The sequence below is a fragment of the Haliotis rufescens genome, unplaced genomic scaffold (genome assembly GCF_023055435.1).
Source record: "Haliotis rufescens isolate VD_foot unplaced genomic scaffold, xgHalRufe1.0.p SCAF_20, whole genome shotgun sequence".
Taxonomy (NCBI): Eukaryota; Metazoa; Mollusca; class Gastropoda; order Lepetellida; family Haliotidae; genus Haliotis; species Haliotis rufescens.
This window is the reverse complement of record NW_025963891.1, coordinates 14,172,768-14,196,870: the sequence shown is the minus strand read 5'-3', so window position 1 is coordinate 14,196,870 and position 24,103 is coordinate 14,172,768. Positions and strand designations below refer to the sequence as shown.

General features: G+C 39.1%; 1 protein-coding gene across 1 annotated transcript; it reads left to right on the top strand.

The window, feature by feature from the left end:
• Window positions 1-8,785: 8,785 nt before the first annotated feature.
• LOC124132140 (myosin heavy chain, striated muscle-like) lies at window positions 8,786-21,408 on the top strand. Its single transcript, XM_048400874.1, has 30 exons — window positions 8,786-8,827; window positions 10,140-10,390; window positions 10,548-10,691; window positions 10,904-11,060; window positions 12,073-12,100; window positions 12,266-12,371; window positions 12,482-12,574; window positions 12,795-12,858; window positions 13,000-13,098; window positions 13,345-13,448; window positions 14,082-14,483; window positions 14,592-14,762; window positions 14,915-15,218; window positions 15,358-15,428; window positions 15,646-15,733; window positions 15,876-15,993; window positions 16,160-16,417; window positions 16,524-16,989; window positions 17,103-17,312; window positions 17,470-17,615; window positions 17,775-17,865; window positions 18,053-18,109; window positions 18,350-18,436; window positions 18,650-18,816; window positions 19,242-19,320; window positions 19,485-19,730; window positions 19,897-20,093; window positions 20,239-20,332; window positions 20,548-20,748; window positions 20,987-21,408. The coding sequence occupies exons 2-30, from the start codon at window positions 10,193-10,195 to the stop codon at window positions 21,137-21,139; spliced, it is 4,599 nt and encodes a 1,532-aa protein (XP_048256831.1). The 5' UTR covers window positions 8,786-8,827; window positions 10,140-10,192; the 3' UTR covers window positions 21,140-21,408.
• Window positions 21,409-24,103: the final 2,695 nt, after the last annotated feature.

Genomic DNA, 24,103 nt, shown 5'->3' with positions numbered 1-24,103 from the left:
TCTAGCCCCCTAAGAAACCTTTTCCTTGAAAACATTGATAAAGACCATATGCGATCTGTATTTGACTGTTTTTTATCTCTGCACAAATATACATTTAGGTGAGACAGATGTTAGAATCAAAATCGATATCTGTACATCTGGGAGCTCTCAAGAATGTCATCAAGTCGTTCAGTGATAATGTCACTGGCGATCTACCACTTTACAACTTGGAAAAAAATCGTCATAAGAAGTAATAGATTAAACAATCGTGGCGTTCTGAAACGTTACATGTTACAAAATAATCCTTGTATACAAATGAGCTTCTAAGTTCTCAATCTATCAGGCCGTTGACATACAATCCACGTATACAACTTCGAAAGATTCTGTTTGCGATTTGATGAAGTAAGATGACCATCAGGTTATAGATTGTAGCCGTCCAGTCCTCATGTTAGACAGCTTCTGGTATGTTAACATAGCATATGATCCTGCCTTCAGAGTGTCACCAAGTAAGAGTTAGGGTATATCAGCTATTCATTGTTGTACAGAATTGAAAACAGTTTTACAGTTTTCGTCCATCCCTTAAAATAACCCAAGTATCCGTGGGTCATTTTTGTTTTTGAATCTAAAACGATTTAGTTCAATACTGTTCAAAGTAGCAATAAATCCAAACTCACTCACACACTCCTGATGATACATAGAATGATCCATGCGACTGTTGAGACTCCATGTTGAAGAATGTGGGATAGTGTCACTCCCTGGTGTCGTGGTAGCAGTGTTACGTGATTCCTAGTGAATGTGTTTCGTACTTGTCTTGAAAGAAAAGATATCAAAACGAGTATTAGTGACACCATCGTTGTGCCACCGTCAATGATTCACGGCGTGCATACACTACGTTCCTCCATCACATCGTTAATACCTCACGGGCTTATATACACAACATTCCTCCAATTTATCGTCAATACTATACGAGCTTGTACGTACCACATTCCTCTGTCAAAGCGTCAATACTTGAGGGGGTTGTAAACATTACTTTCCTCCATAACATCGTCAACACTACACTACGTTCCTCCATCTCATCGTCAACACTACACTACGTTCCTCCATCTCATCGTCAACACTACACTACGTTCCTCCATCACATCGTCAACACTACACTACGTTCCTCCATCACATCGTCAACACTACACTGCGTCCCTCCATCACATTGTCAACACTACAGTACGTTCCTCCATCTCATCGTCAACACTACACTACGTTCCTCCATCACATCGTCAACACTACACTACGTTCCTCCATCACATCGTCAACACTACACTACGTTCCTCCATCACATCGTAAACACTATGCTACGTTTCTCCATAACATCGTCAACACTACACTACGTTCCTCCATCACATCGTCAACACTACACTACGTTCCTCCATCACATCGTCAACACTACACTACGTTTCTCCATCACATCGTCAACACTACACTACGTTCCTCCATCACATCGTCAACACTACACTACGTTCCTCCATCACATCGTCAACACTACACTACGTTCCTCCATCACATCGTCAACACTACACTACTTTTCTCCATCACATCGTCAACACTACACTACGTTCCTCCATCACATCGTCAACACTACACTACGTTCCTCCATCACATCGTCAACACTACACAACGTTTCTCCATCACATCGTCAACACTACACTACGTTCCTCCATCACATCGTCAACACTACACTAGGTTCCTCCATCACATCGTCAACACTACACAACGTTCCTCCATCACATCGTCAAAAATTCACAACACAACCTTCCTCCATCACATCGTCAACACTACACTACCTTCCTCCATCACATCGTCAACACTACACAACGTTCCTCCATCACATCGTCAACAGTACACAACGTTCCTCCATCACATCGTCAACACTACACTACGTTCCTCCATCACATCGTCAACACTACACTACGTTCCTCCATCACATCGTCAACACTACACAACGTTCCTCCATCACATCGTCAAAAATTCACAACACAACCTTCCTCCATCACATCGTCAACACTACACTACCTTCCTCCATCACATCGTCAACACTACACAACGTTCCTCCATCACATCGTCAAAAATTCACAACACAACCTTCCTCCATCACATCGTCAACACTACACTACCTTCCTCCATCACATCGTCAACACTACACTACGTTCCTCCATCACATCGTCAACAGTACACTACGTTTCTCCATCACATCGTCAACAGTACACTACGTTTCTTTATCACATCGTCAACACAACACTACGTCAATACTTGTACACACTAAATTTCCCCATTTCACCGTCAATACCTTGCGGGTTTGCATACACAGCGTCCCTCTAATACATCGCCAATACTTTACGGGTTTGTATGCACCACATTCCTCCATCACAGCGTCAATACTTTAAGGGGTTGTATACACTACGTTCCTCCCATCACAGGGGGCACTGATGGCCCAGCCGTCTAAGGCGCCGCGATTCGCTGTGCAGAGGTGCGTCCTTTGGGCACGCCAGAAACCTATGATTGTGGGTTCGAATCCGGTTCGCCCCGATTATGTTTCTAGGTTTGTCAGCACAATACCCGTGCTCTGGGGTTTCACCGAGGTGGTTAACGGCAGAGGCCTGCATCACTTCGGGCTTTCTTCCCACATGAAGCTGACGCACAGTGATACAACTGGAATACTGTTAAAAGCGGCGTTAAACCCAACTCACTCACTCCTCCCATCACATCATCAACACTTCACTACGTGCCTCCATCACATCGTCAACATTTCACGGGATTGTATACACAACGTTCCTCCATCACATCATCAATACGTTATAGGTGTGTATATGTTACAGGGAATATGTATAATCCCTAAAATTTTCAGGGAATATATTTAATGTCTGATCCACTCAGGGAATATACATAATCCCTAAAATTTAGGGAATATACACAATATTATACATATTACAGGTATGACACATGTCAGACGGGGTGGCACCTTGAGTTACAAAGCAGCTTAGCCTTGAAACATCTACATCTGTTGGTCTGGCATTTCTTTGTATCAGCACAGTTACACCGGGTGAAACCTTGTCCTCCACAGTTGGATTCAAACTGCACAGCCGAGTGCGAAGTGATGTGTTCTTGTCAGTGACAACGTCTTCAGCTGAGTACAATGCTGTAGCACAAATATCAAACTGGTTACGAGAGAACTTCCCATTCAGTATGCCACCTTTCACAGCTATTGTGTACAAGTCAAGCTTCTTGACGTGATTTGCTCAGGGAATCAGGAGTGTTCACAGATTCTTCTAGGTCAGAAGGCAACAGATTTACGGACTCCACTGATGCTTGAGAGGAGGGCATGTCGCGTTCATATTGAGTCGCATTTTTGGCTAGGGGACAGCGGTCGCATTCTTTTGGAGACGCATTAATTTCACTATTTACAGTATTTTAATATCATTTCAATCCTATGTTTTGATTACAGTTAAGACTAATTGTTAAGTTTAGTGAAAGGTATTTGTTATCATGTCAAATAAATTTGTCTTCTCGATTTTTTATCAAGTTTGACCATATAAGAGTCTCAAAAGTAATTTCAGGGAATATGTCTAAAACACTTGATGTTAATTCAGGGAATATGTATAATACCTGAAAATGTTAGGGATTATGTATATTCTCTGAGTGAATCAGACATATACATATTCCCTGTAACATATACACAACGCCCCTCAACCGCGTCATCAGTACTTTATAGGTGTGTATACACAACGCTCCTGCATCACATCATCAATATTTCAGGAGTGCACGTGTGTATACACAACGCCCCTCCACCGCGTCATCAGTACTTTATAGGTGTGTATACACAACGCTCCTGCATCACATCATCAATATTTCAGGAGTGTGTATACACAACGCCCCTCCATCGCGTCATCAGTACTTTATAGGTGTGTATACACAACGCTCCTGCATCACATCATCAATATTTCAGGAGTGTGTATACACAACGCCCCTCCATCGCGTCATCAGTACTTTATAGGTGTGTATACACAACGCTCCTGCATCACATCATCAATATTTCAGGAGTGTGTATACACAACGCCTCTCCACCGCGTCATCAGTACTTTATAGGTGTGTATACACAACGCTCCTCTATCACATCAATACTAAACGGGTGTGTATTACGTTCCTATATTACAATTATGAATACTTTACGGGCTTGTATACACAACGCTGCTTGATCGCATCATCAATACTTTTTAGGGTTGTATACAAAATCGGCCCTTAATTACATCAATACGTTAAGGGTGTGTATACACACCGCTCCTGCATCAATTCATCAATTCTTTAAGGTTGTTTATACCCAACGCTGCTCAATCACATCAGCAATGCTTTACGGTCTTGTATACACTACGCACCTATCACATCGTAAATACAGCACAGGTTTGTATACATTACATGTGTATGTTCCTCCATCACCTATCAATGTATACGGCCATACGGAGTGAATGAGTTAGTGAGTTTGACTTAACGCTGCTTTGAACAGTATTTCATTTAACTTGAAAATCATGTACAGACTTTAACTTTCCTTCATACCCTTTCCTGGTGTTTGGAGTGGAGTAGTTGTTGTCTCTGTTCACAAATAGGCGAACGTAGTAATCCAGATAACTCCCGTGGTATCTCGCTTCTCAGCGTCTTAGGTAAAGTGAGTGAGTGAGTGAGTGAGGGAATATAGCAATTTTCCAACAATATCACGGCGGGGGACACCAGAAATGAGCTACACACATTGTACCCATGTCGGGAATCGAAGCCGGGTCTTCGGCGTGACGAGCGAACGCTTTAACCACTTGGCTACCCGACCGTCCCGTTCGTAGGTTAAGTCTCCACCACTACACTAAGTAAAAGAATAACGTTCTGGTCACACATAATGAATACCAGAAACTCAAGCCGGCTTTAGACGGGGATATACGTACATGGTATCCTATGGTACAAAAATGTTTAAACAACATGAAATGCAAACTTTATGTGTTTTAGTCGATTTGAAAAAAACGTTTCATATATTTAGCGACGTTGTTTCAGTATCAGACAGCGCCAAACGGTAAAAGACGTGATTAAATATTCTTGATACTCATTTCGATTAGTGGAACTAAAAGGTAAATTTGGATAAAACCAAAACATGTTGTAGTCGGACGGGGAGGAGCTTTTTCGAGAGAGAATATTTGCATTATAAAGAGGAATTAATTGAAGTTGTACCCAGCTACAGAGATCGGTAACGTTGTTTAATCTTTAGCTCATAAAGCCATAAAGAGAAAACCATCACTCCTTGAATGAATAATATCTTTATGTAATGTGGACATTGTTTTAACTACGGCATTTTCAAAGATATTCGATACGCAAATGCAACAAATTCTATTATATGGTTCTGAGATATCACGTCGATATCCATCTACAGGCGTGTAAATAGTTTCTGAATGTCGGATTACAAATCCCAACTGCAATAGTATATGGAGAAACAGGTTGCTTTCCGATATATAATGTATAAGACATAATATTTAAAAAGGACATTAAACATTATAGTATATTTAGATAACTATGATCGCCACACATTACTGTTTATGTAAAGAATCTAAAAGTTATCTTATCTGACAGAATTTTTTGAAAACATTTTTAGGATCTACATTTGTTTTAAGGATTGACTGTGTAATTTTTTCGGTTCATTGAGGTATGAATCGAAAAACCGATGTGCAAACTGTATACCGAGACAAATACACAGTCAATGCTTATAATTAAATTCGACAACGAAAACATGTTTAATCCACAATAGTATAACCAAAACCAGTTGTATATATCAAAGCAGACAAAAATGACGAGATGTGAAAACTATGATGTGAAAACTTATGTTAAGCAGTAACATACATTTCTTATGATTATGGAAAGGGCTGTGTCGTTTGTATTTGCAGATAAACATCTGTCTGGACATGATGCAATGCTCACAGTCAACGGGCGGTGCATATCTGTCCATTAGGCTGCAGATGTTAACGAACACCATGTGGCGTTATATATCTGTTAATAATCTGTATACTTTAAAGTACATGCAGTTCAATACAGTATTAAATATATTTTTAAGTTTTAACTCGAACTAATATTCCCCAAATCTGAAAACTAAACAATATAGCTAAATGTCAACATGGAACAAAAATGGGCCATTTGCGTGACACGAACATGAAACATTTCTTCTTCGTGTTATCAAGTCTTCGGTTGAGTATAAGAAAAATAAAGACAAATCTTCAGGAGTTTTGCAAATTCTTGTAGATTTACATGGCCTAGAGAGGCTTTGAAAGAGCCGAAATTACTTGGCTAACAGTAAATGAAATACATGTCTACATTTGCTACACAATAATTCAAATATTCATCGAATGAATTTAAATAACAAATTTTACATGAATGTTTACAATATTCATTTTTGAAAACATTCTGTGAAGATTTAGAGTAGGTATTTCAAGATCGAAAAACAATTCCTATTTATTTGTTCTTATTATATCTGCGGATATATTTCTGAAAATATCCCAGCTTAATACCTGTAAGTCATTTTTGTGTATTACCAATGAACGTTTATTAAAATATTTATCATATTACTTATTATATGTCCATGAAAAAATATAACTGGCTGTAATGTAACAATATTGCAGTTATATCACGCCGTCTCAGCTTGATTATGGAGGAAAGCACGAAGTGGTGCAGGTCTTGGACGTGTACCACTTTGGTGAAACCTACGAACACGGGTATGGTGCTGACAAATCTATAATGATTAACATACGTGTATCTTCCCATGTGAATTGTCAAATTACATTACCACAATATATTAATGGCAATCTTTCGATCGAAGTTAAAATCTATCTGGTGTTTGAACAATGATAATCTATGAAGGTGTAGCACTTAATATTTCAAAATAAATGTGCTTTCTTTATTCGTGTATTTATTGCGATAGCATTTATATTGTAAAAGGGGTACAGCTCATGATTTCCCTACTTTCGATGTTTACACATATCACTACAATGTACGACCTGACAAATAACGTGTTCTCAATGGCTGGGGAGGATAAAAAACCGCGATATCTACCTCAAACAGCCGATTCCATGTTGATAGGTACTTTACATGCTGCAGCGAGAACGTCGGGGTCTTGGGTATATTGCGTCATCTGTTACCTAGTGTCATGTAACTCCTCCTCGCCTCATTACCGCTCGGGACTTTCCTCAAATGTGTGGCCCCGTCAGTTTTGCGTTTTTCAGGCAAACGCTATGACACTTTTAATTATATGCTTATGTTTATCTGTTAACAATTGTACACAAATGTAGTTTGACAGTTTTCAAACCATTTCATATGTCAAACTGTTCAAAATATAGACATTGAATGGGATATATTATAGACATTGTACGCTAAGTGTCGCATTGGTAGTATACAATAATAGTAGCTAGCAATCTTTCTGTAGAGAAATTCACTATATGCGAATAGTCAAGTGCGTTAACCATTTCTGTGGGTGATGAAGCCTTTATATACTCATTCTATTTTCAATACACACAAATCATACGGATACGAGGCTAAATACTGTATCATTACTATCTATAATATCGTATATATCAAATACATTTGTGGCGATACACCATAAAATGTAAAACAAAATGTTTAGATCCTAATCACAAACACTAGGCACGATCCTTGTCCCATAACTGTAACGCTTTTTGAGGCATAAACATGTTTAGCATTGTGTTTAGGATCTAAACTTGTTTGGGCCTTGAAACGCGTTAAAAGTACGTAAACACATTTCTAAAATGTACATGCATGCAAATAATCTTTGATATTTATACACATTTATTATGTAAACTATTCATTACACTATGATGTGAAAACTTATGTTGAGCAGTAAATATTTTTCTTATGATTATGGAAAGGGTTTTTGTCGCTTTCATTTGCATATAAACATCTGTCTGGACAGGATACAGTGCTCACAATCAACAGGCAGTGCACACCTGTCCATTAGGCTGCAGTACTATGTGGCGTTATATATCTGTTAATAATCTGCATACTCTGAAGTACTTGCAGTTCAATACAGTATAAAAATAGCTTCTTTAATTTCATCTTGAAGTGAGATTCCCCCAAAACTGATAACTAAAAAATATAGCTAAATGTCAACATCGAACAAAAATGGGCCACTGACGAGACACGAACATGAAAAATCGTATTTGTAATTTAATTACACTTATGAAATAATATTCTTTATATACAAGTCTTCATGAGTTTTGCAGATTCTTGTAAATTTACATGGCCTGAAGAGGCTTTGAAAGAGCCGAAATTACTTGGCGAACAGTAAATGAAATACATGTGTACATTTGCTACACAATAATTCAAATATTGATCGAATGAAATTAAATAATAAATTTACATGAATGTTTAAAATATTCGCAGAAAAGCACAGGATAATGTGCTATAATTATCAATATATACGCTTTTCAATTTGTAGACATATTTGAAGCAGGAAATGCATAACATTATACTTCCAGTGACAATAAATAGAAACTAGTTGTTACAAGGTTATCAATGCCATTACGAAGTCACTCAGACAGATACACGTGCCCTGCTGCTTCCATCACTGCTGGTCACTGCGTGATACCATATACCGTAAGACGTTCTGCCGTCTCACATTGGAATTGGACCAATCGGATGCTAGCTGACATAACAGATCCAACAAACGCTGGGTATATGAAGGGGTAGAATCTATGAGAGGACAGTTGATCAACATATACCGTAGCAGAACAGGAGACACACCAGCTCTCGTCATAAACATTGGGTTTGTATATTCACTGTTTAAGACGCTGACTTAAATATCGTTTTTGAACAAATTACAACTATGCATATTTTCTCGCAAAAATATGTATTAACGTTCAATGAGTAAGTGAGTTGGTATTCGAGCACTATTTTACTATAAGAGTTATATTGCGGCGTGCCAGGTTGTTGACGTAGGTCTTAGAAGTGTACCACTTTCGTAAAACCCATTAGCTTGTCTATCATGTGAACAACGTTCGATTATGGTTAAGTAAAACGTACAAATATTGTAAATAGATGATGCGTACTTCCTATATGTACTTACTACGCGTGACGATCGATTCAGAAATAGATGAATTATTATGATTATTTCTGATTTTTGGTGAATGTGTGTGTGTGTGTGTGTGTGTGTGTGTGTGTGTGTGTGTGTGTGTGTGTGTGTGTGTGTGTGTGTGAGAGAGAGAGAGAGAAAGATTATACACACTCCAAAACAATCAACTATTTTTGCTTCATGTCATATTATATACAATAGTTATTGGCATGGCTTTGTTTTTAGTACATGGGAGGAAATATAGAGTGTATACAATTGTTGTTGCATGGATTAACCTATTGGCACATCCAGTCATTTTTATTGGAATTGATCAATTGAGATACCTTCAACCGTGGGAGGAACGAGTGGCCCAGTTGTCTAAGGCGCCGCAATTCGCTGTTAAGAATTGCGTCCCTTCGTCACACCAGAAAGTTATGATCGTGGTTCGAATGACGGTTCGACCAGATTATGTTTATAAGTTGGTGTAAGCACCATATCCGTGATCGTGGGTTTCACCGAAGTGGTAAAAGTCCTGCATCACTTCGGGCTTTCCTCCCAAATTAAGCTGACACGCCGTGATATAACTGAAATACTGTCAAAGCGGCGTTAAATCCAATTCACCCACTCACGTTCAACCGTATATACTGCAAAAATATACAGTCAAGTCTCGTTAATCCGACACTCGTTAATCCGACAATCGGCTTCATCCGACACAAATGATGGGAACCGATTAAATCAGTGTTATTTAGACCCGTTAATCCGACAGTCTCGCACTCAAACTGAATTTGCAACAAATTACCAAAATCACTCAGTGATCAGCGTACTCCGTGGTCATCTGCCCGCGAGTACACAGCCCGTGTTTTGATGCAAGACAAGTTGGCTCGTAGTTGCAAATAACAAAGGCTGTATAGAAAAACTTTCTGAAAAATAAACAATTAATGCTGTAAATAAACAAAACAGGATTAATCACATGCTCAGATTAAATCAATCTCATTAAGTTTTGTAATTGTAATACTTCTTCCTTCAGAGCTGTCCGACTGCAGTCTTTCTTGATTTCGACGTATTTCGACTCACGTCAACATGGCTTCATACGATCCTGCCGATCCTGAGATGCAGTATCTTGCTGTAGACCGCAAGAAGCTGATGAAGGAGCAGAACCAGTCATTTGATGCCAAGAAGTCTTGCTGGGCGCCCGATGCAGAGCAGGGATTTGTTGCTGCTGAAATACAGAGCACAACAGGAGACGACACCACAGTCCTCCTTGTTGACTCCAAACAGGTGCGTTCATGCAATTCTTGTAAATTCATAAATACACAATTACCTTGAAAGACCTTTTTGATATATGTATCATTACAGATCGTGCTTACCTTACTATCATCTATCGTGCATTTTTGAAAAGATGTCATAAATATATCGTTAATTCATTCATTTTCAGACGAAGACGTTTAAGAAGGACGACATCCAGTCGATGAACCCTCCCAAGTATGAAAAGATCGAGGACATCGCCAACATGACCTTCCTCAATGAGTCCTGCGTTCTGTACAACTTGAGAGCCCGATACACTTCTGGGTTGATCTATGTGAGTAACCCTATTTAAGACTGATAGGCTCTTACTCTCATCATATATAACGCTATCTTTGATAATGATTAATGAAGGGATTTTGTCACCCTCATATGTCAACCTACAGTTCATTCAGTTTTCAGATGATTTGTATTCTGTTTTGTACAAATGTCTAATGAGATATTGAAAGTGGCACCAATGAAAAAACTCACTGATTTTGAAAATTTCAGACCTACTCTGGTCTGTTCTGTATCGCCATCAACCCCTACCGCCGCCTCCCAATCTACACCCCGTCCATCGTGGCCAAGTACAGAGGCAAGAGGAAGACCGAGATGCCCCCTCACTTGTTCTCCATCTCTGACAACGCCTACCAGTTTATGGTGCAAGGTAATCACTGTTCAAATCAAGTGATATATAATCCAAATAATATACCCTTAATAAATTGATCAACAGACTACAACATAAACGACAGCCTTATCGGGACGACGACACACACTTGAGTTTGCCTTGATGAGTAGCGTCCGCTAGTTGTACCAGGATCTGCTGGTTGTTGGGTCGAATTCCAAAAACGTCTACGTTTTGACCGTTTTAGCACAAAGTCCGCGTAAAATTGCAAAAATGACCAACGTCACATTCTTTGGGCTTCCCCTCACAATAACAACAATAGCAACATCATTAGCAACAACAATAATAATAACAAAATAATGCCAAATCAAATCAAGGAAAGGCTTTCTGAAAGACCCTTGGATGAAGTCGGCTCGCCTGAAAAGTGAAACGGAAGGCTTTCTGTTTGCTGCTCAGGATCAGTCACTTCCCACTCGAAATCGCCAATGTGTTATTTTGCATCAAAATGTAAATATGAAATGTAGATTATGCAATGAATTTAATGAGACCCTCCAAAACATTGTTAGTGGAAGCCCGGCTTTGGCACAAACAGAGTATCTCAAGCGACATGATGGCATGACTTGATCCTTTTATTACCGTCTTCGCCATGCTTGTGGTTTTGTGCCTTAGGTTTGGTACCTCCCAATCTATTGAATGACTTTGGAAGAGTACTCGGGTTTGCTGCCAGGAATACAGTTCTTCTGACAATCTGGAAAATGCAGAAGGCTGCAGTCTTGGGGAGCCTTCTACGAAACGTTCTTCGAAAAGTTCTTCGAAAAGTTCCTCGAAAAGTTCTTCGAAAAGTTCTTCGAAAAGTTCTTCGAAAAGTTCTTCGAAAAGTTCTTCGAGGCAGCGCATCCCCATTCGCTGTCTGGGCTGTAGGGGGTAAAGGGCCCTGAGCTGCTGATGAGCCTAACCAGCCTGACCATTCCAGAACCATCCAAACCCTCTTTGCTGTAGTTTTGATATTTTAATCTGTATATTATAATTATAATGCAACCGTTTTCTATTACAGATCGGGAGAATCAGTCGATGCTGATTACGTAAGTATATGAATAACGAATGTGCAACAGTCTCTCACTCCTGTGAATATGTCACGTTAATAGTGTTTATCTTGTAGAATTTTCATTTCATAGATCAATTTGACGCCCAGATGAAATAATACAAAATCTAAGAGATACACTTACCATGTATTTTGCTCTATAAAGTGGCGAATCTGGCGCCGGAAAGACTGAGAACACCAAGAAGGTCATCGCCTACTTCGCCTTTGTCGCCGCCGCCTCCAAAGGAGAAGGGGAACAAGAGGAAACGAAGGTATATACATGTGGCCACAATGTAATATTTTGACACAAAAAATATATAAATCACTTTAATGTTGTTCACGTCAATTACATTCAGATCAATCTATTTGTTGTTTCTTGCAGGGTTCTCTCGAGGATCAGATCGTGCAGGCTAACCCTGTCCTTGAGGCCTACGGTAACGCCAAGACATCCCGTAACAACAACTCCTCCAGATTCGTAAGTTAACATACTTCGATAATTGTCATAATAACTCGCAATGTACAAAGTATTTTAAGAGTAATTTAATTTCTTATACCTTACCACTAATCCTCTTGCGCCCATTAATGTATATTTCTAAGCACAGTGAGACTGTTGATGACAATCCACATTCATCCTGAACTTGCCGCTTAAAAACGTTCTATTTTATCTATTTTAAATAACGTTCTATTTTATACAGGGTAAATTTGTTCGGATTCACTTCGCGTCTTCTGGAAAAATTGCTGGTGCCGACATTGAAACATGTGAGTAAAATGTCTTCTGCCTTTCTCTATTACAGAACTACTTGCCCCTAATGGCATACTCAAACTGGAATTTTCGTTTAGCATATAATAAATGCCTCAAAATCGTTTGGCTCTCTATTCACTTACTATATCTCATTACAGATTTATTGGAGAAATCCCGTGTCACCTACCAACAATCTGTTGAGAGGAACTACCACATTTTCTACCAGATGTTGTCTGGAGCGATACCATCAGTTGCAGGTACGCACAGTCACACAGTAACAAAGCAACATAGTCTTATAGTAATGATAATTATTAACATGAGGTATAAAATATTATTAGAGTTAATGAATAGCTCCAGCACCTAAATATTGTCTTGGGAAAACTATTTATGGCCCATGCCATAAAACAAATAGTTATCAGTGATAAATGTAACGCAATAATTCTGGCAATCAAATTAAGAAATGATTAGTATGTGTGTATTTTAGGAGTACCTTGCTATTTCAGAGAGGATATTGGCCAATCCCGATGCTGGTTTGTTTACCTTCATCAATCAAGGAGTTCTCACAGTCAACGGCATCGACGATGTTGAGGAGATGAAGATGACAGACGTAATAATCCCTGTTTATTTCCAATTCTGACATTGGTCAATCAGGTTTCAAATCACAATAACCATGTCCGATCGAAACAGCTGATTTGACGACCGAATCTATTTATAGAATAATATCTTTCTGAATCTTTGTCTCATTGCCGATACCTATAACTATAAGTTACAAAAGACAGAGTTTCGATTAACATAATGATCAAGGTATGTAAAACAACAGATGTTGGAGAGCATATATATATTTTTTTCGGAAACAGTAAGCTTGACATTGGAGCGGCGTGACGTTATACTTGAGCACATTCAGCGCCATACTTTGTTAATAGCCTTGTATCGGCGTTTCCTTTTTTCGGAATAAACTCAACAAATTCCGCTTCACTCAACATCTTCGCTAACAACAAAGAGTTCGCGGTTACATTTGTCATTGGAAAAAAGAGATAAATATACCATGTTTTCAATGTAGAGCAAGGTCACCTACAGATTAAACGCGCTACGCGCCTTTGAACCGTCAGATACACATATTGAAAAATTGAGTTCGTTGACAAACAAAGTGGGGGTTTAATTTACTTAAATCACATCTGCTGGTACTGTCATGTGTCCTGCACCTAGATGCCAATCAACAACGTCATTTTCCTGATTACAGGCTGCCTTTGATGTTTTGGGCTTCACTGAAGATGAGAAAAACAGCGCCTACAAATGCACTGGTTCCATCCTACATATGGGTGAGATGCAGTTCAAACAGAAGGGTGAACAGGCTGAGCCTGATGGAACTGCTGAGGCTGAGAAGGTTTCCTTCCTGTTGGGTGTCAACTGTGGTGACTTCCTGAAGGCTTTGTGTAAGCCCAAGATCAAGGTGGCCATGGATTACGTCATCCAAGGAAGAACCAAGAATCAGGTTCTCTATTCTGTCGGTGCCCTGTCCAAGTCACTGTATGATCGTGTGTTCAACTGGTTGGTCAAGAGAGTCAACCACTCCCTGGACACCAAGAAACCCAGGCAGTTCTTCATTGGTGTGCTGGATATTGCTGGCTTCGAAATATTCGATGTAAGGAAACAATTGAACAGTTGCAACAGCTCTAATCATATATGTTCCATTCTGTCTTTAATCGGTACATGACGTCCATCGAAACCAATACCACAATTTTGCTTTCAGTTCAACAGCTTCGAGCAGTTGTGTATCAACTACACCAACGAGCGCCTACAGCAGTTCTTCAACCACCACATGTTTGTGCTGGAGCAGGAAGAATATAAGAAAGAAGGCATTGAGTGGGAGTTCATTGACTTTGGGATGGATTTGCAAGCATGCATTGAACTCATCGAGAAGGTAAGCATTCAATATTTCAATGCACATGGCATTAGCAAATGCACTTTTTCAATAGGATCCTTTTGCCAACTGAATAAACTTATCAGTGACATCCCTTATAATTCCTGTTGAATTAGTTTAAACTATTCAATAATGTTTTGCCTACATTGTAGCCTCTTGGTATCCTGTCAATCTTAGAAGAAGAGTGCATGTTCCCCAAAGCATCTGACAAGACCTTCAAGGACAAACTGACTCAGAACCACATGGGCAAATCTCCCAACTTCCTCAAGCCAAGTAAATCCATGAAGGGTGGCCAACATGGTGACTTCGCCCTGAAACACTACGCCGGAACAGTTCCCTACAACATCGGAGGCTGGCTGGAGAAGAACAAGGACCCTGTCAATGAGACCATTGTGGAACTCCTAAAACAGTCTAAGGAGCCACTTGTCCAGTTGCTCTTCTCTCCACCCGCAGGAGGTTCGTTGCCTGCATATCTTGTATCCCTATCTTTACTTCAAAGGAATACTATTTCCAAATACTCGTCAGGTTGATTGTACAGACTATTGGGTATACATGTATGTACTGTAACATCTAATGAAAATGAATGTTGCAGAAGCTGCTGAGGCCAGCGGTGGTAAGAAGAAGAAGAAGAGCTCTGCCTTCCAGACAATCTCTGCTACCCACAGGGTATGATGTAAACATCAATAGATTGCATGACTTGTGTGTCTGTCCCCTTGCACATAAGCATGTGGCTAAATCGTAGTAATTCTTCTTAAAACAGAAACAATGTACAACGAATGTCTTTGATACTCGTCATTATAGAAAAAAACATAGTTTCAAGGATAGGCATATTTTTATGGATTATATGGATCTAAATTATAAACCAATGTTCATTTCCTTACAGGAATCTCTGAACAAGCTGATGAAAAACCTATACTCCACACATCCCCATTTTGTGCGGTGTATCATTCCAAACGAGACCAAGACACCAGGTATGAAGAATTTGTGGTTGACTTTTGCTATGACATGAAAAATCCCACACTATGTCAACTTCGTCCTTCTGGTTAATGGTGTAATCTTACAGCCTTCCTTTATACGTCGGTTTGAACTTTTACATGTATGTGTCTGGTTTAGGTCTGATTGATGCTGGACTTGTGCTCCATCAGCTGCAGTGTAACGGTGTACTTGAGGGTATTCGTATCTGCAGAAAGGGATTCCCGAGCAGGATCATCTACTCTGAATTCAAACAAAGGTGTGTATAGTAATACTGTATTTGGATTTAGAGTCATCAAAACAGTCCACACTGGTTACTGTAATTGAACCTTACAAAACCTAATTGAAATACAGTGGTGCCATTCTAACAATTTGTTTTCTCATTGTATATTGTTGATTCTGAAATTCATGACGTATCATTTAAGGTATTCCATCCTGGCTCCCAATGCTATCCCTGAAGGCTTTGTTGAGGGCAAGGTCGTATCTGGAAAGATTCTGGAAGCTCTGGAGTTGGGCCAAGATGAATATCGTCTAGGCAACACAAAGGTGTTCTTCAAGGCGGGTGTTCTTGGCTACCTGGAAGAAATCCGCGATGAACGTCTATCGGTTATTGTAGCTTTGTTCCAAGCTCACATTCGTGGTTACCTGATGAGGAAATATCTCAAGAATCTTCATGACAAGAGGTTGGTTCAACGCGTTTATTTAATGTGTATAAATCACATATTAGCATACTGATGTATTTCTTTGCCTTTTACGCCCAGTGGAATCTATTATTATTCTATGTTTCAGAGTTTCGTTGGAACTAATCCAAAAGAACATCCGTAAGTGGCTTGCCATGAGGAACTGGTGCTGGTGGAGATTCTACACCATGGTCAAGCCACTCCTGAGTGTTGCTGCTGCTGAGGACGAGATGAAACAGAAGGAAGAAGCACTTGGTAAAACAAAGGGTGAACTTGAGAAGATCATGCAGAGGTGCAAGGATCTTGAAGAACAGAGCGTTACCTTAACAGAGGCCAAGAACAACTTGTTCCTCCAGGTTCAAACCCAACAGGATACCATCGATGACTGTGAAGAGAGGATTGAGCAGCTCCTGAAGCAAAAAGAAGAGACTGATGTCCAAATGAAGGAACTCAATGATCGTTTAACAGAGGAAGAATCTAACAACGCCATGCTAACTGAAAAGCAAAAACAGATGGATACTGAAATCTGTGGTCTCAAGACAAACGTCGAATCTCTTGAAGGAACTGTATCAAAGGTATTCATATTGCTTTTCTCTTAAATTATACATAAATACCCGATTACGCTGATTTTGTAACACTAAAACATCTGACATATCACTTATTATTCATTAACTATTTTGTTCATCAGTGTCAACATGACATCAAAACGAAGGATGGTCAAATCAGAACTCTCAACGACGAAATGGCCAAATTGGATGAAACGGTTGCCAAATTAACAAAGGGCAAGAAGGATGTTGAGGATCAGCTTGCCAAGACTAAGTCTAGTCTAGAAACTGAGGAGGACAAAAATGCCAATCTCAATAAACTCAGACAAAAGCTTGAAGGTGCCATTGTTGAGGTAGGAATCTTGAAAATGCATATTTAGAGATAATATAATTAAAATGATTGATTCTTAAAATTTATATTTGCTGTGAGTACAACAGCAAATAATTCTACAGAACATATTTTCTACTATTCCGAATTTGATGAAATCAATATATGCTTGCAATTGGCAGCTGGAAGATATGCTTGACCACGAAAAGAAGGTTCATGCTGAAGTTGAGAAGGTCAAGAGGAAGTTGGAACAGGATCTGAAGGCCTCTAGGGACAACTGTGAAGATCTTTGTCACATAAAGACCGATCTTGAAGAGACTCTGAAGAAGTAAGTAAACAAGCAAAGAGACATATATCATCATTTGTGTGAAAAGATGTTCACAAGTAAATAAAACGTTCCCCATTCGTATGAACTATTCATTGTACTCAAGGTACTATCCGTATTGTTAAACTAATTTGATAAAAGCAAATCATTTGCCTTGTTTAGGAAAGAAAAAGACATCGCTGGTCTTACCTCTGAACTTGAGGACTCTGAGGCACATGGTATTCAACAACAGAAGAAGAACAAGGATCTGCAGGTAAATGATGCTCTCATGTTACATCTATATGAGCATACCATATATAAAAAAATAAGAATTTATCATGGAAAGTCGCGATTCATATAACTATCATTGTTTTCAATGTTTCAAGGAATAGTGAATAAAGTAAATGAATAATTCTAAAGATGATCTTTGAATTTTATTGCATTTTTTTCTACCTTGACAGAACAATCTTGACGAATGTGAAGAACGGCTCGAATCAGAGAAACAGACAAGGTCTAAGGTTTGTTGAAAGACATGTGTAAAGCTGATCCCATGAAAGCTAGTGTAAAATGTTCTTCCAACATATGATTATTTTACGTTACAATCACACCACTGTTATTACATAAATATATGATACATTAATAATACCTAATGCTTTTTATTACGTGCATATAATGTATGATCGACATAAAGGCAGACCATGATATGTATAGTTATAGTATGTAAAGCTATTTTAATCACTCAAACAAATACATTTCAGGTGGAGAAACAGAGAACCCAGTTTGCCACTGAAATTGACAGTATGTCTCAGCACATTGAAGAATGTAACGGCACCATTTCGTCACAGGTACAAACTCTTATCTATACACCTACAACTGTCATATTAAAAATTATGACATCATATAATTGTTTAGTATTATATTTATGTTTTCAGAAATCACAGATACGATCTGTGAATCCAATTATTTGCGTCCTCTAAGAATATTGCCTACGGCAGCGTAAACACATACTCATAATAGTTGTTAGTTGATATCACAAATACAAATATATTCATCTTTAGACGGACGTCATCAAAAAGCGGGACACGGAGATTCAAAAGCTGAAGCACGACATGGAGGAAGCATCTTCCCAGCATGAGTCTCAGGTTGCAAACCTCCGCAAGAAGCAGAAGGACGCCATGACTGAGATGAATGACCAGATGGAACAACTTCAGAAGATTAAACAAAGGTAATGTAGCAATTTCAAGTAAAATTCATATTGTTTTTGATGAATTGACGAACTTGTCTCCGCTATGTTGTACAGAAGAGACCAATTTAATTTTACCATCCATGTCACTGGAAGCTCTGGAGTTGGGCCAAGATGAATATCGTCTAGGCAACACAAAGGTGTTCTTCAAGGCGGGTGTTCTTGGTTACCTGGAAGAAATCCGTGATGATCGTCTATCGGTTATTGTGGCTTTGTTCCAAGCTGTTGATGGCGACACGGTTGTTGTTGAAAAAATGTTATATGCTAGTCCTGAATAGCTGATTGTTGCAATAATGTATTATCCCAATTTGAAAAGCGTCCAAATAACACACATAGGGGAAATGAGACACCAACACACTACTATTACATTGCAACTTTCAGTGAAATATTTCAAAAATACTTTCCAGGTTGGAAAAGGAGAAGAACCAACTGACTGCTGATGTTGATGAACTTCAAAATGAAGTCGAACACGCTAAGAAAAACAAGGTAAGTTCCATTGTCCAACATTGTGCAGAGGGATGCGCTTTGACTGATGCGCTTTTTCTAACTCTTTGCTTTTTCCAAGGGCTGTTCTCACAGTTTAAAAAATATATGAAATTAAAAATCGGTATATCGTATACGTTTATTCCCTCAATTAATCTATTTTCCAGGGCTGTTCCGGTGTGATGTCCAAGCAAATGCAAACCCAAATGACAGACCTCAATACCCAGGTTGAGGAAAGTGTCCAGCAGATCAGTGAGATGCAGATAGAGAAGAACAGACTGATGACAGAGTCAGCTGACCTCACCCGTCAGCTGGAAGAAGCTGAACACAGAATTGGGAAACTTAGCAAGGACAAATCATCTCTCAGTGTCCAGATGGAAGATATTAGACGTACCTCTGATGACGAACAGAGAGTAAGTTTTGAAGGCAGTGTATTGATTTTCCCACATGGTTACATTGTGTGAAGCCCATTTCTTGTGACACCTCCGTGATATGGATAGAGTATTGATAAAAGCGGCATAAAATTAAACTCACTCATTCACTGTTGTACACACAATAAACAACAGATGTCAATTCCAGGCCCGACAGCGACTCCAGACAGAGATGAGGAACATGAACACTGATATGGTCAGTCTCAGGGAACAGCTTACGGAGGAGCAGGAGTCCCGGGCAGCACTACAGCGCCAGTTGTCCAAGTCAAACCAGGAGATGCTTATGTGGAGGTCTAAATATGAGACTGAGGGCACTGTCAGGGTCGACGAGCTTGAGGAGTCTAGGTAAAGACACACTTTAAAATAATATATCATAATCTTTAAACATATAATATATACATGTCAAATAAACAAGTTAATTACATGTCATGTGGAAGGTGAGTAAGTCTTATAGAAATGATTGTAAACATGTATTGATTAATCCTTGCAGACGCCGAATCCAAACCAAACTCACTGAAGCCGAGCACAGCCTGTCGACTGCCTATGCTAAAGCCAGTTCTCTTGAGATCAGTAAGGCCAAAATGGTACGTAAAGTAAATGTCTAAACATAGATTTATAGATATTGGACCAATAACGTCTGAGATCTTAAGTGCCACCTGCCAAAAAGTAATCTTATTGCAATATATTCATTAATATATCTGAATATCACATATGAAGTTGTATTGCTATTGCATTAGTATCTTCAACAACATATTTTCGAAGTCAGTAAAATTTTACCAGCATTATTGTTTCTGCTCAGGTAAGAGATCTTGAGGAAGAGCTTGAGAAGGAGCGGATGCGTCATGGCGAGTCTGTCAAGAATTGTCGCCACTACGAGCGTTATACGAAAGACATTGCTTACAAAGTGGATGAAGACAAGAATACCATTAACAAACTGCAGGACATCATTGACAAGCAGAGCGGCCAGATGAAGATGTACAAGTCACAGGTGGCAGATGCGGTAAGTGTGACTACCAGTGAGAGGTATTGTAATACTATAGAACTCATAATTTAAAAGTAAAAGCACTTTACGGATTGACTGATTGACTGCAGCGTTCACAATACAAGCAAAGTTGAATGAGATATGGAATACAGAGAGTGATAATAATACATAAGATTACAAGTATTGTTATAACGTAGCATAGTTTGCAATAATTTATTGTTTTGCAATCCTAACTTATTCGTACGTCTCTATACAGGAGGAGATGGCGACCATGAACATGAACAAATACCGCAAGGTGAAACAGGAATTGGAGGATGCTGAGACCAGAGCCAGCAGGGCGGAAGAAACCATGGCAAGTTACAGTAGGAAGACTCGCTCCTACACCGTCTACTCTGACAACTCGTACTAGGCCATGGTTCCAGCTCAGACGATCAAAGATGATTAGCGATGATCCTTTGAAAATCTCAATGTAATGCCCATCACTTTCTAAGGAAGATGCATGATTCATCTTGTTTTGAATAAGCAATGGTTTTCGTGTATTGAGTCGTTTTCTCTGAAGACAATGATCTTTCCTTATCCAATAACCATAAAATATTCAAAGAAATTTGTGTCTTGAGTCAATCTGCCCTGCAACTGAACGGGCTGTAATATATGAAATAAATATATTTATTGCTTCATTCTTCTTGTGATGTTGTTTGTGAGACAGCCCAGCCTTCGTCAATGATAACATTTTAGTCGTACGATCTATGTTACGGAAACATGGGACACACATGCCTATAACTGCAAATCAGAAACACATACAGAGCATTGTGGTTTAGTATCTGCAAACTGATTATTATCTGAACTGAAACAGTTCAATAGCACCAAGAGTTTTCTTCGAGGCTGCCTTGTTTAACCAGTGACAAACGTTGGTTCAGTGAATCATAACATAAAGCTGATATAGTTAGTGGTACTAATAATATACCACCATACACGTAACGACTACATAATTATACCAACAAAAACGATTACATAGCGATACAATGTGCACATATCCCTGTACACATGCTGGTAGACTTCCACAAACACTAGAATCACTGCAATTATGCACACACCGTTACAAGCTGATATGAGTCTATGGTAAAGTAGTACTACCACCCCGAATAATTGTGAAAGGCCTTTTGATATATAGCTAGCTGCACCTTTGTGCAAAGAATTCACCATAAAGCTTGAGCACCGACACCCTCACACGATACCCGACACTCTGTAATAACCTATATAACATGTTGATATCAGGGACTTTTAGACTATAGCTAGACCTTAAATATCCTTGTGAATTTTTACATTCACATTTTTTGTCGTACTGATTAAACAAATTGCTACCACTGTCTACAAATAAATAAAAACGATAAAACCTTACCGTATTCATAAGAAATCTCTGCCAAAAGCATTGTTGATTGTACTATGTCATGAGCATTCGTTGATGAATCACTATCAAATAGTGATGAAACCAGGTGTTCGCGAAAACGTGAGCGTATCCTTCCCCACCGCTGGCACCCGTCACAAACACATGCAGAAAGAGCATGCCCGATTGTGCCTTAAAATTTGTGAAACACCAAAGGCTTTAACTGCAGAAATAACTGGAATGCTTAACAAAACTAGACATAAACGATCCATGCTTCGTTTTACACTATTGCCCTACTATAACAATGTAGAGTCGTAACCATCGAGTAATACTGGATGTGTTGTGGCTTCATTTTATATTTACATACATCCTACATTACACTGTAAACACGAAAACGTCGTTTTTTTTCCGTATATGGTTAGTGGACGGAAAAACGACGTTATTTGGACGTTTTCAAACCATCGTTTTTCCGTCCAAATAACGTCGTTATTTGACATCGGAATTTACTGGGAGAGAACGATATCATCAAGCTCCTCCCTTTCTTGATTGACATTGTCAATCAAACAACAGCGTCTACCGGTGTTTCTACTTCTCAGATTTCATTGGTCAGTTCTCGCGTGTTAGATTACAGGCCCGCGTTTGACGCTGCACTCGAAGCGCTTAGCAGAAGAATTGAAATCAATCGTTCTGCGCATGCGGATTACTTAATGCCTTGTCCAAACTTTCCGTTATGTGCATGCGCGATTTCGCGTATTGTTTCCGAGATTCCATGTCACCACTATTTGACAATGATTCATAAACAAAGTCTCGTGAAAGTTCGGAATCGTACAATTCCAAACTGGTGATGCCTATTCAGACTAATGCTGAGTCTCTAAAACTGTACAGATTTGAAAGAAACAAATAACTCAATTTAAATTGAAGAGGAGCCCCGGTGATATGGGAGATTCCGAGATATACCTATTCTATGGCTATCAAGGCTGCCACACAAACCAATCCAAACTGTATCGTGATGTCTTCAGAAATACAAATTTCTTTCAATATTTATACTACGAGATAGTAAGGGTAAGGCTTACTCACCGGTGGAACGTAGTCAATATCGCTAATACAGATATAACGTATTTGAATGACTTTTGTTAATACTAAAGACAAACACTCATTGTTTTTTCAGTGACGATATAACACTTATACACGTTTATTGGTAACTTTCGTCATATTTCGTAAATTTGTTTTCACATATACATGTAGCAATACCCGACAAGCCTGTCAAACATAATTATGAGGCAGTTTTCAATCTTGTACTGACTTACTCTGGTGTTCCTGAGCGAAGCTTATTGGCTTGGGTGTTACAGCCGGTTTTTTTTCTGGTAATCCTATTATTACTTTATTTTTTATGTAATGACACCCTGTACACTGGATCACGGCTCCGTGACTATCCATAACAATCAAGATGAACATTCAGTTCAAGTAAATTATGAGTTTGTTTTGACACCACAGTCAGTCAAAAACCAATGCTGTGAGGTTTGATTACACACTTCTACCAGGTCGAACATCGTGGATCCTCATTTTGAGAATCAAAGTTCATATGCTAATCCATCTGCGAATAACGTCCCGCTCAAGATGACCTTACTTGTTGCTAAAACTATCATCTATACCCCACTCTCACCCCCCACAACACACCTACATGTAAATAACCTGGACAGGAAATACTGCTGATAGCCTCTGGTCAACTCCGCGCTACCGCAGAATGTTCGTCCAACTCTGCAGGGGGCATTCAAACACGTTGAAATGTTTTCGCCTTGCATCCAAGATGGTGGACAAGCGAAATCGTATGAAATTTGGCTATTATAGGTCGCTGTCTCTTTTTTGATTACCCAATAAAGTCACTTCAACATTCAATTTCCGATACAAGTAAATGAATAAGTGTGTTTTACGCCAACGTTGTCTTGTTTGATGACACACAATCTACCAGGTAGCACATTGTGAACACCC

Bases quoted from the DNA above. Each gene is read 5' to 3' on its own strand.
- LOC124132140 (XM_048400874.1), top strand. From the start codon at position 10,193: ATGGCTTCATACGATCCTGCCGATCCTGAGATGCAGTATCTTGCTGTA. The intron at 10,391-10,547 runs GTGCGTTCATGC...ATTCATTTTCAG, and splicing joins TCCTTGTTGACTCCAAACAG to ACGAAGACGTTTAAGAAGGA. The intron at 15,219-15,357 runs GTTCGTTGCCTG...ATGTTGCAGAAG, and splicing joins CTTCTCTCCACCCGCAGGAG to CTGCTGAGGCCAGCGGTGGT.